At 53.4% G+C, this 11479-nt stretch overlaps 1 protein-coding gene across 1 annotated transcript; it reads left to right on the forward strand.

The window, feature by feature from the left end:
* Positions 1-1880: 1880 nt before the first annotated feature.
* On the forward strand, positions 1881-10807 carry CCR7 (C-C motif chemokine receptor 7). Its single transcript, XM_052700278.1, has 3 exons — positions 1881-2542; positions 6152-6201; positions 7825-10807. The coding sequence occupies exons 1-3, from the start codon at positions 2533-2535 to the stop codon at positions 8887-8889; spliced, it is 1125 nt and encodes a 374-aa protein (XP_052556238.1). The 5' UTR covers positions 1881-2532; the 3' UTR covers positions 8890-10807.
* The last annotated feature ends 672 nt before the right edge of the window (positions 10808-11479 follow it).

Consider the following 11479-nt stretch of genomic DNA (forward strand, 5'->3'; position numbering starts at 1 on the left):
TTCTTGCAGTGCAGCTGTTGCCAATCTAGGTTCTCACCTAAGACCAAAACGCCTTTTTCTCTTTTTTCTAATAGCTATTGAACGTCGGAATGCGCTGCGGTGAGCAAACAGTGCTGTGTGCCTGTTGGGCCCGGGCCTCAGAGACCCTGCGTTGTTCAAGCAGGATCACACTCCTGTAAGGGCAGCTCGTGGGATGCACACGTTAAAGGGGGAACATCAAAGAAAGTCACAGAGGCGTGAAATAGACTGCAAAGACAAGACCGTACGAGAAGATTCAGCGTCATAAGAAAAAGCGGATTGTTTTCTTCGCAGAACTGGAAATGCTTACAATGAACACTTTGCTGGAGTTGGTTCTGGCAGCGCGCGGCTCGGGGGCGCCGGGGCTTCGCACACAGAGGGAAAGGAGCTGTGAGCCGCCCCGCGCCTCTCAGTGCTCCATCGCCACTGCGGCTCTGGAGATGCACCGCAGCCACACGGCGGCCCCCCCTCCCGGCTCCCAGGGCGGTCCGTGCAGCCGGCAGCGCGTTGCTGTGCAGGCAGCGCAGAGCAGCACGACGCCCCACGCCCAGCTCTTCTGGGTATTCTGCCGGTGCTGGAGGGAAGCCTTTCATCTCTCGTCCTTATTGGCGGAAGTGGTTTGAAGGTGCAGCTCTCAAAGGCAGCGTACCTGCTAGGATAGCTGATGAACAAAAGGAAAATAGAGCAATAAAAAGTCACCGGGGTGTGAGCGGCACCTGCCTGCAGATAAGACACAAGAGAGTGCACTGAAAAGCCAGGGATCGTAGCATCATAGAGTGCCTTGGGTCGGAAGGGACCTCCAGGATCACGGAGCTCCATGCTGCAGGCAGGGATGTATGTGTGGGGCAGGGAAACTGTAAAAGCAAAGCCAAATAAAGGGGTGACAGCTGTCAGGTGCCTGAGCTGCAGTGAGTCCACGTGGTGTGCAGGGCTGGGGAGGACGCCAGGATGAGGGAAGGACCGCAGTGGGATCGGCCTCCTAGGAAGGAAATGCTGAGGGGGGACTGCAGCGAGAGCCGGGTGGGCACAGGGCTGGGGAGGGGCTGCAGCTGAAGCCTGGGAGACCCCCGAGTGATCTGTGACTGCTGATGTGTTTAACTGGGGCTTAGGAGCTGGGAGGTGAGGTTCTGCTGCAAGCTGAGGCAGTCAGTCTCGAAGGCATGGCAGCAAGCGCTCAGCAGCTTTAGGGTTACTCTGAAATAAAACTCAGATTCTAGTGAGGTCCTGTTTTAGCTGTGGTTAACCATTACAGTATCTTCATTCTAATATGATACACATTTATTCAGAACCCCATCTTCAGGTCTTTCTGTGCTAAACTACACGAAAGGAAATCATGTCAGCCCTCCTCAGTGCCCCAGACTTGCAGGGGCTGTGGGGCTCCAGTGCTGAGAAGAGTTGTTCTCGGCTGGGATGTGCAGACAGCTGGATTCTGCTATGGGAAGCTACCCGAGTGTTGGTGTCTCTCCCAATTACACTGCTGCAATTCCCCTGCTCCCTGTGAACAAACCCCATGTGAAACCCACTCTGGTTGGCAGGACGCTGCTCGGATCACGAGGCAGGCACTGCTCAGAGCTGGACACCGGCTGCCCAGCGTGGGTTCTGACAGCGGCTGCTGGATTCAGTTTGCTGCAGAGCACGTTATCTGTACATCAGCTGCAGTACAATGTAGGCAGGACAGGGTTTCCTTTTCTTATTTCTCTGGTTATGTTTCTACCTGTCAGAAGAACAGTTCCAAGAAGCGGCATCCAGCTCAAACAGCCACAAACAGCCACTGAGTGACACTGAGCCACTGCCCTCAGGAATGGGATGAGCCAAAGTGAATCCCTGCAGTGTGAGCTCCTCCCGGGCTCCGCTGAGCTCAGACCTCTGCAGCAGCGTGATGCTGGGGAAGGCACAGGACTGCAGATGTGCAAAACCTCTTAGAGGAAGGTGGCGTGCGCCGAGCCTCAGCAGATGGTACAGCAAAACCACCAGAAAGCAGAAAGAGGTGGGGAAGCCCACTTGCTTGGGGGGGTGCTGATGCGGACAGGCAGAAGGGCTGCGCGATGGGACGGCTGTCGTGTGGTGGGTGGACACCTTTCCTAGAAAGGGCTGAGTGGAAATGGGAAACTTCCCTGTTTCCTGCAGCACCGCGTTCTGAGTGACGAAGCAGGCTCTGCTGTGGAAACCCTGCTCCCGTCCCTTTGCCACATTCCAAGTGCAAATGCAGGAGCTGCTTTGCTCCGTGAGCTCTCAGAATGGAGCGTGTGGACGCGTGCAGCCCTCAGAGCGCGCTGAGGAAGGACCTGAGCATGAGTGCATGCAGGGAGCACGGGGAGCAGCACAGCAATCCGAGAGCACGAGGAGGAGGAGGGTCTGACTGTCAGCACGTCACCGGGCTCTTGCCGAGGTGCAGGAAGTATAAAAGGCCGTTTCCCGAAGAGGGGCTCAGGCAGGAGCTGGCGCTCACCCAGGCTGCGCTGTGCAGACGATGCTCTCAGCAGCACCGTGACTTTGGCTGTTAGAAACAAGACCATGGACGGCGGTGAGTACCTGCCCTGCCTTCATCTGCGTCTTTATTAATAGGGAGAATGCCCAAATCCATGCCCTGGGGCACAGGATTATTCAATATAAAAGGGTTTAATTTTCCTTCTGTGTGCTCTGAACGAGAGGACTCAGCCAAAACCATCTTCTCCACAAGAAGACAAAGAGCACAAATCTCACAGATCTCAGGTCAATTTGCTTCCAAACCATAAAAAAAGGGCAGCCTGGGGGAATTTCAAGGAGGCTCTGCTGTCCAAAAGCGAGTTCTTCCCATGCCATTCCTATCTTTTTCTCATGTTTCTTTATAAGACCTTCCATCTCCTTGGTGATGCTACGCTCCCATGGATAAATCAAGGGATGGGAGTTTCCTCTTGTCTAAACCTCCTCGCTTATTGAAATTTGTGTGACTGAATATCTTCACTGCAGCCACCAAATCTTGAACCAGTGCAAAAATCGGGCTTTGCATTTGCCTGCACCTGGAGCAGCCTGAGCTGGGGCACAGCGTGGGTCTGCACTGCAGCAGAGCGCCCTGCCATGGGAGCGAGGCGCTGCTCTTTGGCACTTGCTGTGTCCCCGGCAGCACGGCAGCACGAGGCTGTCTGCTCCTTGCACGTCTCACACTTTGCCAGCTCACACCAGCGCCCTGCAGGCCCGGCTGGGGATGTGCAGCACTGCTGCTGAGCAGGTAGCAGCCGAGCCGATCCCCTCTCCTATGTGAGCCTCTGCAATTGACTTATCTCTGTTTATTCTGCTTCTTGAATCTCAGTTTCCTAAGAGGGGTGGAAACAGATCATCAACGTGTCTGACTGAGATCTGTGAGTGCATGAAGCAAACCGTGCGACACGGTTCTGCTACCCTCCCTCTGGCCCATCTTTCCTGTCTGCAGTGAGAAGTAGGGGGGAAAGAAGGGGGAAACTGGCACTGAGCTGTTAACTGCCAAAAGTCATTCTATTGTTTAAGTATGATTAATCCTTCTCAGAAATATCCGGTTCTTTCCCCAAAAGCCAACGATAGTGATGGTGAAGAGGCACCAGAAACCCGAATACGGGTAGAGATCTCGGCGGGACGTTGCTCACTGCCCACACGTGCGCTGAGCTGCACTTTGCAGTCCTGGCCACCAGGAACAAAAGATCCTTTGCCCACGAGGGTTTAACAGAGCAGGTTTGCTCCCCTCCTGCTCTCGCCCTGTGCATGCAGACCAGCTGCAGCCCTGCACTGAGCCGGGGCCGCCATCTCCTCGCAGTTCATCTGATGGATGTGGTGCTGAGCTGCCCGCTCCCCTCTGCACAGAGCAGTTCTTTCCCCCTCCATTCCCACGGCCTGCAGCAGGGCAATGTGCTCCTGAGGGCTGCAGCAGTGCAGCGCTGCCGAGGGAGGTGGGGGCTCGCTGGGGGCTTGGGGGCACGTCCTGACTCAGTGCACTGAGTTGGCTGAGTGTTGAGAAGGGAGGCTGCTGCTCCAACTGTTACAGGGACTTTTGAAGGGGTTTTTTTCTTAATATTTTGAGGAACGAAACTTTACGAAAAAACCCACAGCTGAGAACTGCCAGAGGCCAGAAAACGTACAGCTACCTAAAACTGCCCATTAAACTCCAAAGTGGGCCTCATTTCCTCTCTACAGCCCATTTGCTTCTGCTCCCCTCTCCCTCCCGCCCTGCCCCAGGCTCCTGCAAGCACAGCACCAAGAAATGAGTCCCATCCTTAATGTGAAAGTGGTGACTCAAGGACCCGCACTGCCCCTTTTGCCTTTGCAAATGTGTAAGCTGGGGTGAGGGGATGGAAAGTGCAAGCCTTTTTATACTGAAAATCATCTGACATTTAAGATACGTGAAACAGCAGCTGAGGAAAAAAAAAGTGAAGCTCTTCAAAGGAATGATACCTGGCTGATCTGTTTGCAGATCGTTAGTTGAGTCACTTTGTTATCAGCTCTATTTCTGTTAGGCACCTCAAAGGGTGATGCTGGTAAAAAAAAGGCAGCTCTCCACTGCTGTGCATTTGTGCCCATCAGGTGGGCCAGGGGCCGGACTGGGTACAGGCACTGGGGAGGGGAGATGCAGGGGAAGGCGCTGCTGCTCCTGGACAAGCACACAGTGCTGCTGCACCAGCGTGGAACCAGGAGGCAGGCTGTGCTCCCTGCGTGGGACAGGAGGGAGGCGGATTCAGGTGTCCTCGCCATGGGGACCGGCGGCTCTTCTCTGCCTCCCTTCCACACAGCCTCTAGGAGTTAAATCACCTCTGAGGCCCCAGCTCCCAGAAGCGACAGCCAGCAGAGGTAGCAGCACCGCCAGCAGGCATGAGCCCCATCCCAGTCCCTGGGAAGCCAGAAGCTTGGTGGAGAGCATCGCTTGGCACCAACTGTGTTTTTGCCAGGGCAGTGACCCCGTGCCAGCAACCCAGGCACCTGAGGCTGATTGAACACAGGCAGAGGGTTTCAGCAGTTTGGGCTTGCAGTGCATTCTCCTGGTCCGGTGCAGCACCAGCACAGGAACCGGCAGAGCTGGGAAGGGTGTGAAGGAGCTCTGAGGCAGCAAACAGCAATCCAGAGCAGAGCTGTGCATGTGGCTGCTGAGCACCGAGGGGCAAAGGGTTCAGCCAAACTTCTGAACAAATGCTCATCTGTGAGGACAACAGCACGGTCACCAGAGGAAACGGGCAGCCACAGCCAGAGGCATCTCCTGCCTGAGGGTGGGCCCTGCTCAGCAATCCCAGAGCAGGTGATCACAGGAGGCAGGGGCTGCAGCATGGGGGGCTGCCTTGTGCCGTGCAGACAGTGGCAGAACTCTCTGAGCTGGAGGAGACCCTCAGGGATCACAGAGTTCAGTGCCACACATCCAGGCAGACACAGCTCACAGCTGCCAGGTTGCCTCCTAGCTTCAGCAATTTTCGGTCACAACTGCCTGAGGTAGATGCTGGCATGTGCTTTAAATAGAGAGAAGAGAAAGCTTTCACTGGCCTCTATGTCTCTACTAACCACAGCAGGAAGAGCTGTTTGTCTGAGATTGCTCTCACATCTGGCTCTGAATTTAATTTTCCTCCCAGCTGACAGCGTGCTGCATCTCCACATCCAAAGGCAGCAGAAGCCAGCTCTGACATTTAGACAAGCAATAAATTTCAGCCAGCTTCGGCTCCGTACTTCAGCAGGGAGCAGAGCCTTCCTGATCTGCAGTCCGGTCAGCACACTGCCAGGATCAGCCGTGCCAAACTGACTGCACTCACAGCTGTGTTTGTACACACACTGAGTGTGCTTCACCCTCAGCTCAGAGCTCAGGAGATGGGCTGCTGGCTGCACCCTTCAGGAGCATGAAGCTGTCAGCTTGGGGGGTGAGGAGGAAAGAGAAAGAAGTCTGCAGTAAAAATGGTTACACTGCGCTAATTGTCGTCAGCCATCAGATGAGGCTGCAGAGGCCGGGCTTCAGAGACTCAATCGGTGCTCTGACAGTGGCTTGGTGCACGACCCCAGGTTGTCCTGTGAGCATCTTCATCGCCTTTTCTGTCTGTGCAGCTGCAGGGAGCTTTGCAGAGTTCAGAATGCCACAGCCAAGTGTGCTACCTCTGCTTTTCAAGCAGAAATCCCGACCTGACTGCTAACACGGTGTCTTCTTCTTCCTTAGGTAAACAGCTGAAGGTCACCCTTGCTTTCAGCCTTCCTCTAATTTTTCAGGTAAGATGTTGAAAACAGTGTTGTTGAAATGCAGCTGCATTTGTGTTGTGGGTGAAGAGAGATCTCAGAAACAGGCAAAACAGCCACCCACAGCCCCAGAGAGACCCGTGGGGCACACGGCTGCTCACACTCATAACCCAGCACCCAGAGGTGGGCGGTGAGGGCAGAGTTAAAACCAGAGGGAAAGCAAACGAAAGGGATGACATCAACGAAAGAACAAAAACAACAGGATAAACAGATCTTAAGGCAGTCCCGACTGTTAGAACCGAGTCCCATCCTCACAGCAGTGTGTGCAGTGAAGAACCAAGCACCGCACGCAGGTGTTCCCAGCTCCCGGACCCAGCGCTGCGCTTTGACCGGCGTCAGTCCTGAAGGGCCGATGCGCCCGGGCAAAGCAGGCGCCCTCCTCCATGTTTTCCTGCTCAGAGCCGGTGTGAAGCAGCAAGGAGGAGCCCAATGCTGTGACCCGCTCCTGACCTGCAGGCCGGCCCCCAGCACTCACGCTCCTGCAACCACAGCAGCAGCCTCAACCCCGCCACCGTCCCCGGCTCGGGCTCCCTGAGGCTCCGCGAGGCCTGCACTCTGCTTTCCCCTTTCACTTCTGGCGGCGTGCCTCCAGATTGCACGCAGGATGTGGTGAAAGCCAGGCCTGCCTGAGACGGAGCGTGCTGAGAGATTGGTGATAAGGGCAGAGGTATCCAGGGGAAACCTTTCATCTCCGAGCAATGGGGAGAAGGTTCTGGAGAGCGATGGCTCACGGAAAGCAGGGCAGAGCCACCGCAGGCTCACTCTGCTCTGCTGAGCGTGGCAGTGTAGGAAGATGAAACAAGAATAATCAGAACTGAAATCGGGGCAGGGGCTGTGAATGAGATGCCAGCAACCCATCCATGTCAGCACGGCAACCATTTCCTGCTTTGCTGGCCGCGTTTCCTCGCAGTTTCATTGACACCTCTATTCGCTCAGCAGAAACAACAGCCGAGGGAGGCAGGGAGGCTCCGGCTTTGCCTTCCAGCAGAGCCCTTTGTGTGCAGCCCCGCCGCCTGCAGGCTCAGCCCTGGTGGGAGCAGGGAGTAGAAGGCCAGGGAGCCGTGGGAACCCCGGTGCTCGCAATGCCAGGGTGCTGATGGCCGTGAGCAGCTCCTGGCACTGCCATGAGAAGTGCATGTGAGCAACAGGAGTATCTCAGATGGGGAAGGGAGGTGAACTGAAGCTAGAAAATGCCAAACAAGTAGACTCAGTCAGGAGGAAGTTTTTGCTGAGAGAAGGAGAACAGCAAAGGCTGTGTTATTTTTCCATTTCATCTAACAGCTGACCGTGTACATAACGCTGTGTTTGGGTCCTGATGCATTCTGGATAACAGCCACACATTCCAGAGTTTCAGGTGTTATACTGATTGCACACTAACTTTTCTTGCTGAATTCCCGTGATGAGCCCCCAAGAACCCCAAACCCCACGTATTTATCCACGCTGTCAGCCATGAGACAACTCTGCTCCCTAGGACATCCCTGGCCACGGCTGGGTGCTGCTGATGTACAGGCTGACATCAGTCCCCCGCTGGAAAACACTGAGGGACAGGGGCGGTGCGGTACCTGTCTCAATGGCTTTGTTCCTTCCCTGTTCTAGTTCTGTGCTGGGAACAACGTCACTGACGACTACGACGCCAACACCACCATTGACTACAACATGTTTGAGATCCTGTGTGAGAAGAAGGAAGTCCGTGATTTCCGTGCCGCCTTCCTCCCAGCCATGTACTCTCTCATCTGCTTCACGGGGCTGCTGGGAAACGGGCTGGTGATGCTCACCTACATCTACTTCAAGCGGCTAAAGACCATGACAGACATCTACTTGCTGAACCTGGCCCTGGCAGACATCCTGTTCCTGCTGACCCTCCCATTTTGGGCCACGAGTGCGGCCACGTTCTGGTGTTTTGGAGAATTTGCCTGCAAAGCAGTCTACTGCATCTGCAAAATGAGCTTCTTCAGCGGGATGCTGCTCCTGCTGTCCATCAGCATCGACAGGTACTTCGCCATTGTTCAGGCTGCCTCCGCCCACCGCTTCCGCCCCCGGATGATATTCATTAGCAAAGTCACGTGCATCCTCATTTGGCTCCTGGCCTTCGTTCTCTCAATCCCCGAGCTGGTTCACAGCGGTGTAAATAACTACGACAGCCACCCCCGGTGCTCCATCATTGCTAACGACTTGCAGACTTTCAACACTGGCATCAAAGTGTCCCAGATGGTTTTTGGCTTCTTGATTCCCCTGGCGGTCATGTCTGTCTGCTACCTCATCATTATCAAAACGCTGCTCCAGGCCCGAAACTTCGAGAAGAACAAAGCCATCAAGGTGATCATTGCGGTGGTCATCGTCTTCGTCGTCTTCCAGCTGCCCTACAACGGCGTCATGCTGGCCAAGACCATCTCAGTCTTCAACAACACCAGCTCATGCGAGCAGAGCAAGAAGCTTGACATGGCAGACGATGTGACCTACACTCTAGCCTGCTTCCGATGCTGCCTCAATCCCTTCCTCTACGCCTTCATAGGCGTCAAATTCCGCAATGACCTCTTCAAGCTCTTGAAGGAGCTGGGCTGCCTGAGCCAGGAGCGCCTCTGGCAGCTGTCGTCCTGCCGTGAGAGCAAGAGGTTCTCCTTTGCCATGGAGACAGAGACGACCACCACCTTCTCCCCGTGAGGAGAGCTCCAGGAAGGCTGAAGGCTGGTGTCGTTTTGTACACTTCTACTTTGAATTACTGATAAAGACTTGCCATTACTTTAGGGAGGGCAGCTGCAAAAGGAAGACCAAAGAACCTCTCCATATCGCAGCCAACGAGCTTTGCTATCCAGTGTTTTCACGGATGGAGAGACTTCAGTAAAAGCTGTGACTCACAGTGAAGTAAGGGAGAGGTTCAGTGAGTTCAGAGTTCATCATGCCATTTCACCCCTATTTCCTAGCCAAAATCAAAAATGCTCGGAATGGTTCATTTCATTAAAAGCAACAAATAGCAAGAGAAGCAGACACAAGTGCTACAGAATTACTAGTTTAGAGCTGGATTTCCAAGAGCACCGCCCTTGCTTTGCATGTTGCATTTGACACAACTCCCTACTGCTCTTCCACACACACACAAACGATGCTCACTGCGCAGAACAGCACCAGCAGCCTCAAGCTCCCGATGCAATACAGCACGCAGTGTAAGCTGTGAGGTGTCCCAGCAGGCAACTCTCAGCCATGCCTTCCTCCAGAAACAGTGAGAAACTTGCATAACCAAAACTAAATTCACACATATGATGTGTATTCAATAACTGCATGTTACTGTGGCATCTCAGGTTTGTCCACTTCACTTCTGCCTGCAGCAATGACGTCTGGTGCTTCAGCTCCTAGGGAGCTCTGCTTATTGCCTCCCAGTGTTCACTTGCATTCTTTGGGAATGCTGCTTCAGTTTGGCAATACAGCCTTCTTCAGCTTCTGCAAAGGCATCTGCCTGCACAAGAGCTAGCTAGCACAGTTTAGATTCCAATGTTTGCACAGAGACGAGTTCTTTACAAGTACAAAATTGCTGAGGCCTCCCCAGTCACCAGTCACACAAACTGGAACCAAGAAACAAAACTTCAGTGACGGGTACTTAAATACACTTTTAGCACCCGGTCCTTCAGCCTGTCCTCACACCAGCCTTACTCCTGACACGCTGAGGGAGCCTTTAAGCTGTTGTGAAAGCATCTTTGTTTCTGTGCTTTGGCAGACTGCTGCCACAATGCTCAGCATTCGAGCCCAGGACAAGTTTCAATATATTTCTTAGTGCAAGACTTAGGTTAGGATGTATCTGTGCCCACGGTCTGACCCCTGCAACATGTCAGAATCCAAAGCTTGCTCCTCTCCAGCCTTATCAGCTGTGTGGACACAGCCTGCTGACTGTCACATATGTGTGGGGGCTTTCTGTGCTGCTGCTTGCTGACCTCAAGAGATAATATCACAAGTGTGGGTTTTCTTCTCCTTTATCAACCAACGTGTCTTTCTAGAAGAACTTTAGCAGCTGTCTTTTCTGTAAGTCAGATACGTATTTCACTTATAAGCTACTGAAAATGTGCTTAGCATTCGTGCTGTCACTTCTGATCAAGATGCCATTCACTGCAGTTTGATTTAACTGCAAAGGACAGTGGGGTGCTGCAGGTTACTGCTGGGTCAGGACTTGAAGGGAACATGGCAGCTGAACAACAGACGGCTGCCATGTAAAACAAGGCCTTGAAAAGAAGCCTTGAGCGTGATGCCATTTACCAGGAGGAGGAAGATTCCCACAACAAAAGCACCCTGAGAACTGCTGTTACGGGACATCTGAGCATCAGCTGGGAGGAGCTGCTGCAATCCTCTGTGCATCTGTTGCCCATTTCCAGGCTCTGCCCCGCACAGCACGCAGCTCTCCCCAGCTCCCAGCGCCATGGCTGAAGGCCTTGGCCACAAACTGCGGGCAGGGCGCCCGGCCCACCTTCCACAGCAGCAGGGGAGCAGCTCTGCTCGGCGGCACCTGAGGCAGGTTGCTGTGGACGTGCAGAGCCTGCAGAGCAAACATCCCAACAGTCACCTCTTCCAGCGCCACTCACAGGAGCATCCGGAGGAACAAATCTCGTTCTGGGACAGGGCACAACCAGCCCTCAGACACAGAACCCAGTGAATTCAGGAGGAAAGCACTCTGCTCTGATTAACCTGCCTATGTTGAATAACAATCCCACCCTCTTGTTCCAAGCATTTTCTTTTACAATGCCCGTTTAACATGTACAATACATGCTGCTTCTCAATCATATTAAAGGGGGGTTGAGACTGACACACCAAACAGTCATTTCTTCTTGATTTCCTCCTATGTTTCTTACTCAGGCAAAGAAAAGTTGGCCAGAGTAAGGAACACCTGTCATACAGGCTCCTCTTCGTTTTCTCCAGTAACAATGCACTCTTCATGTATACTTACATATGTAAAGCTGCTTTCCATAGAAAAATTTCAATATGTACATGAATGTACCCTGAAATACGCTGCTTTCACTAAATCTTTTTTTGCATAACACACTCCCCTAACTTATTCTAGCAGGGAAAACTGCCTCACCAAAACTTGTACCTGTAACCTGTTTAACAGAAACCATTTCCTTCCCAAAAATGCAAAGTTTTCAGGTCTTTGCCAACTGGACGCATTCTGAATAGGGAAATAAAGCAGCTGCCTTTGTAAGAATGAGAAACCAAAGCAGCATCTGGGGCAGCGCTGAGCTCTGAGCAGATGAAGGCAGCCGCCAGATGGATCCCA

Source organism: Tympanuchus pallidicinctus, unplaced genomic scaffold (genome assembly GCF_026119805.1).
Source record: "Tympanuchus pallidicinctus isolate F22 unplaced genomic scaffold, pur_lepc_1.0 scaffold39, whole genome shotgun sequence".
Lineage (NCBI taxonomy): Eukaryota > Metazoa > Chordata > Aves > Galliformes > Phasianidae > Tympanuchus > Tympanuchus pallidicinctus.

Coding starts and splice junctions, on each gene's coding strand:
- CCR7 (XM_052700278.1), top strand. Junction 6,202..7,824: donor GCCTTCCTCTAATTTTTCAG/GTAAGATGTTGA, acceptor TCCCTGTTCTAG/TTCTGTGCTGGGAACAACGT.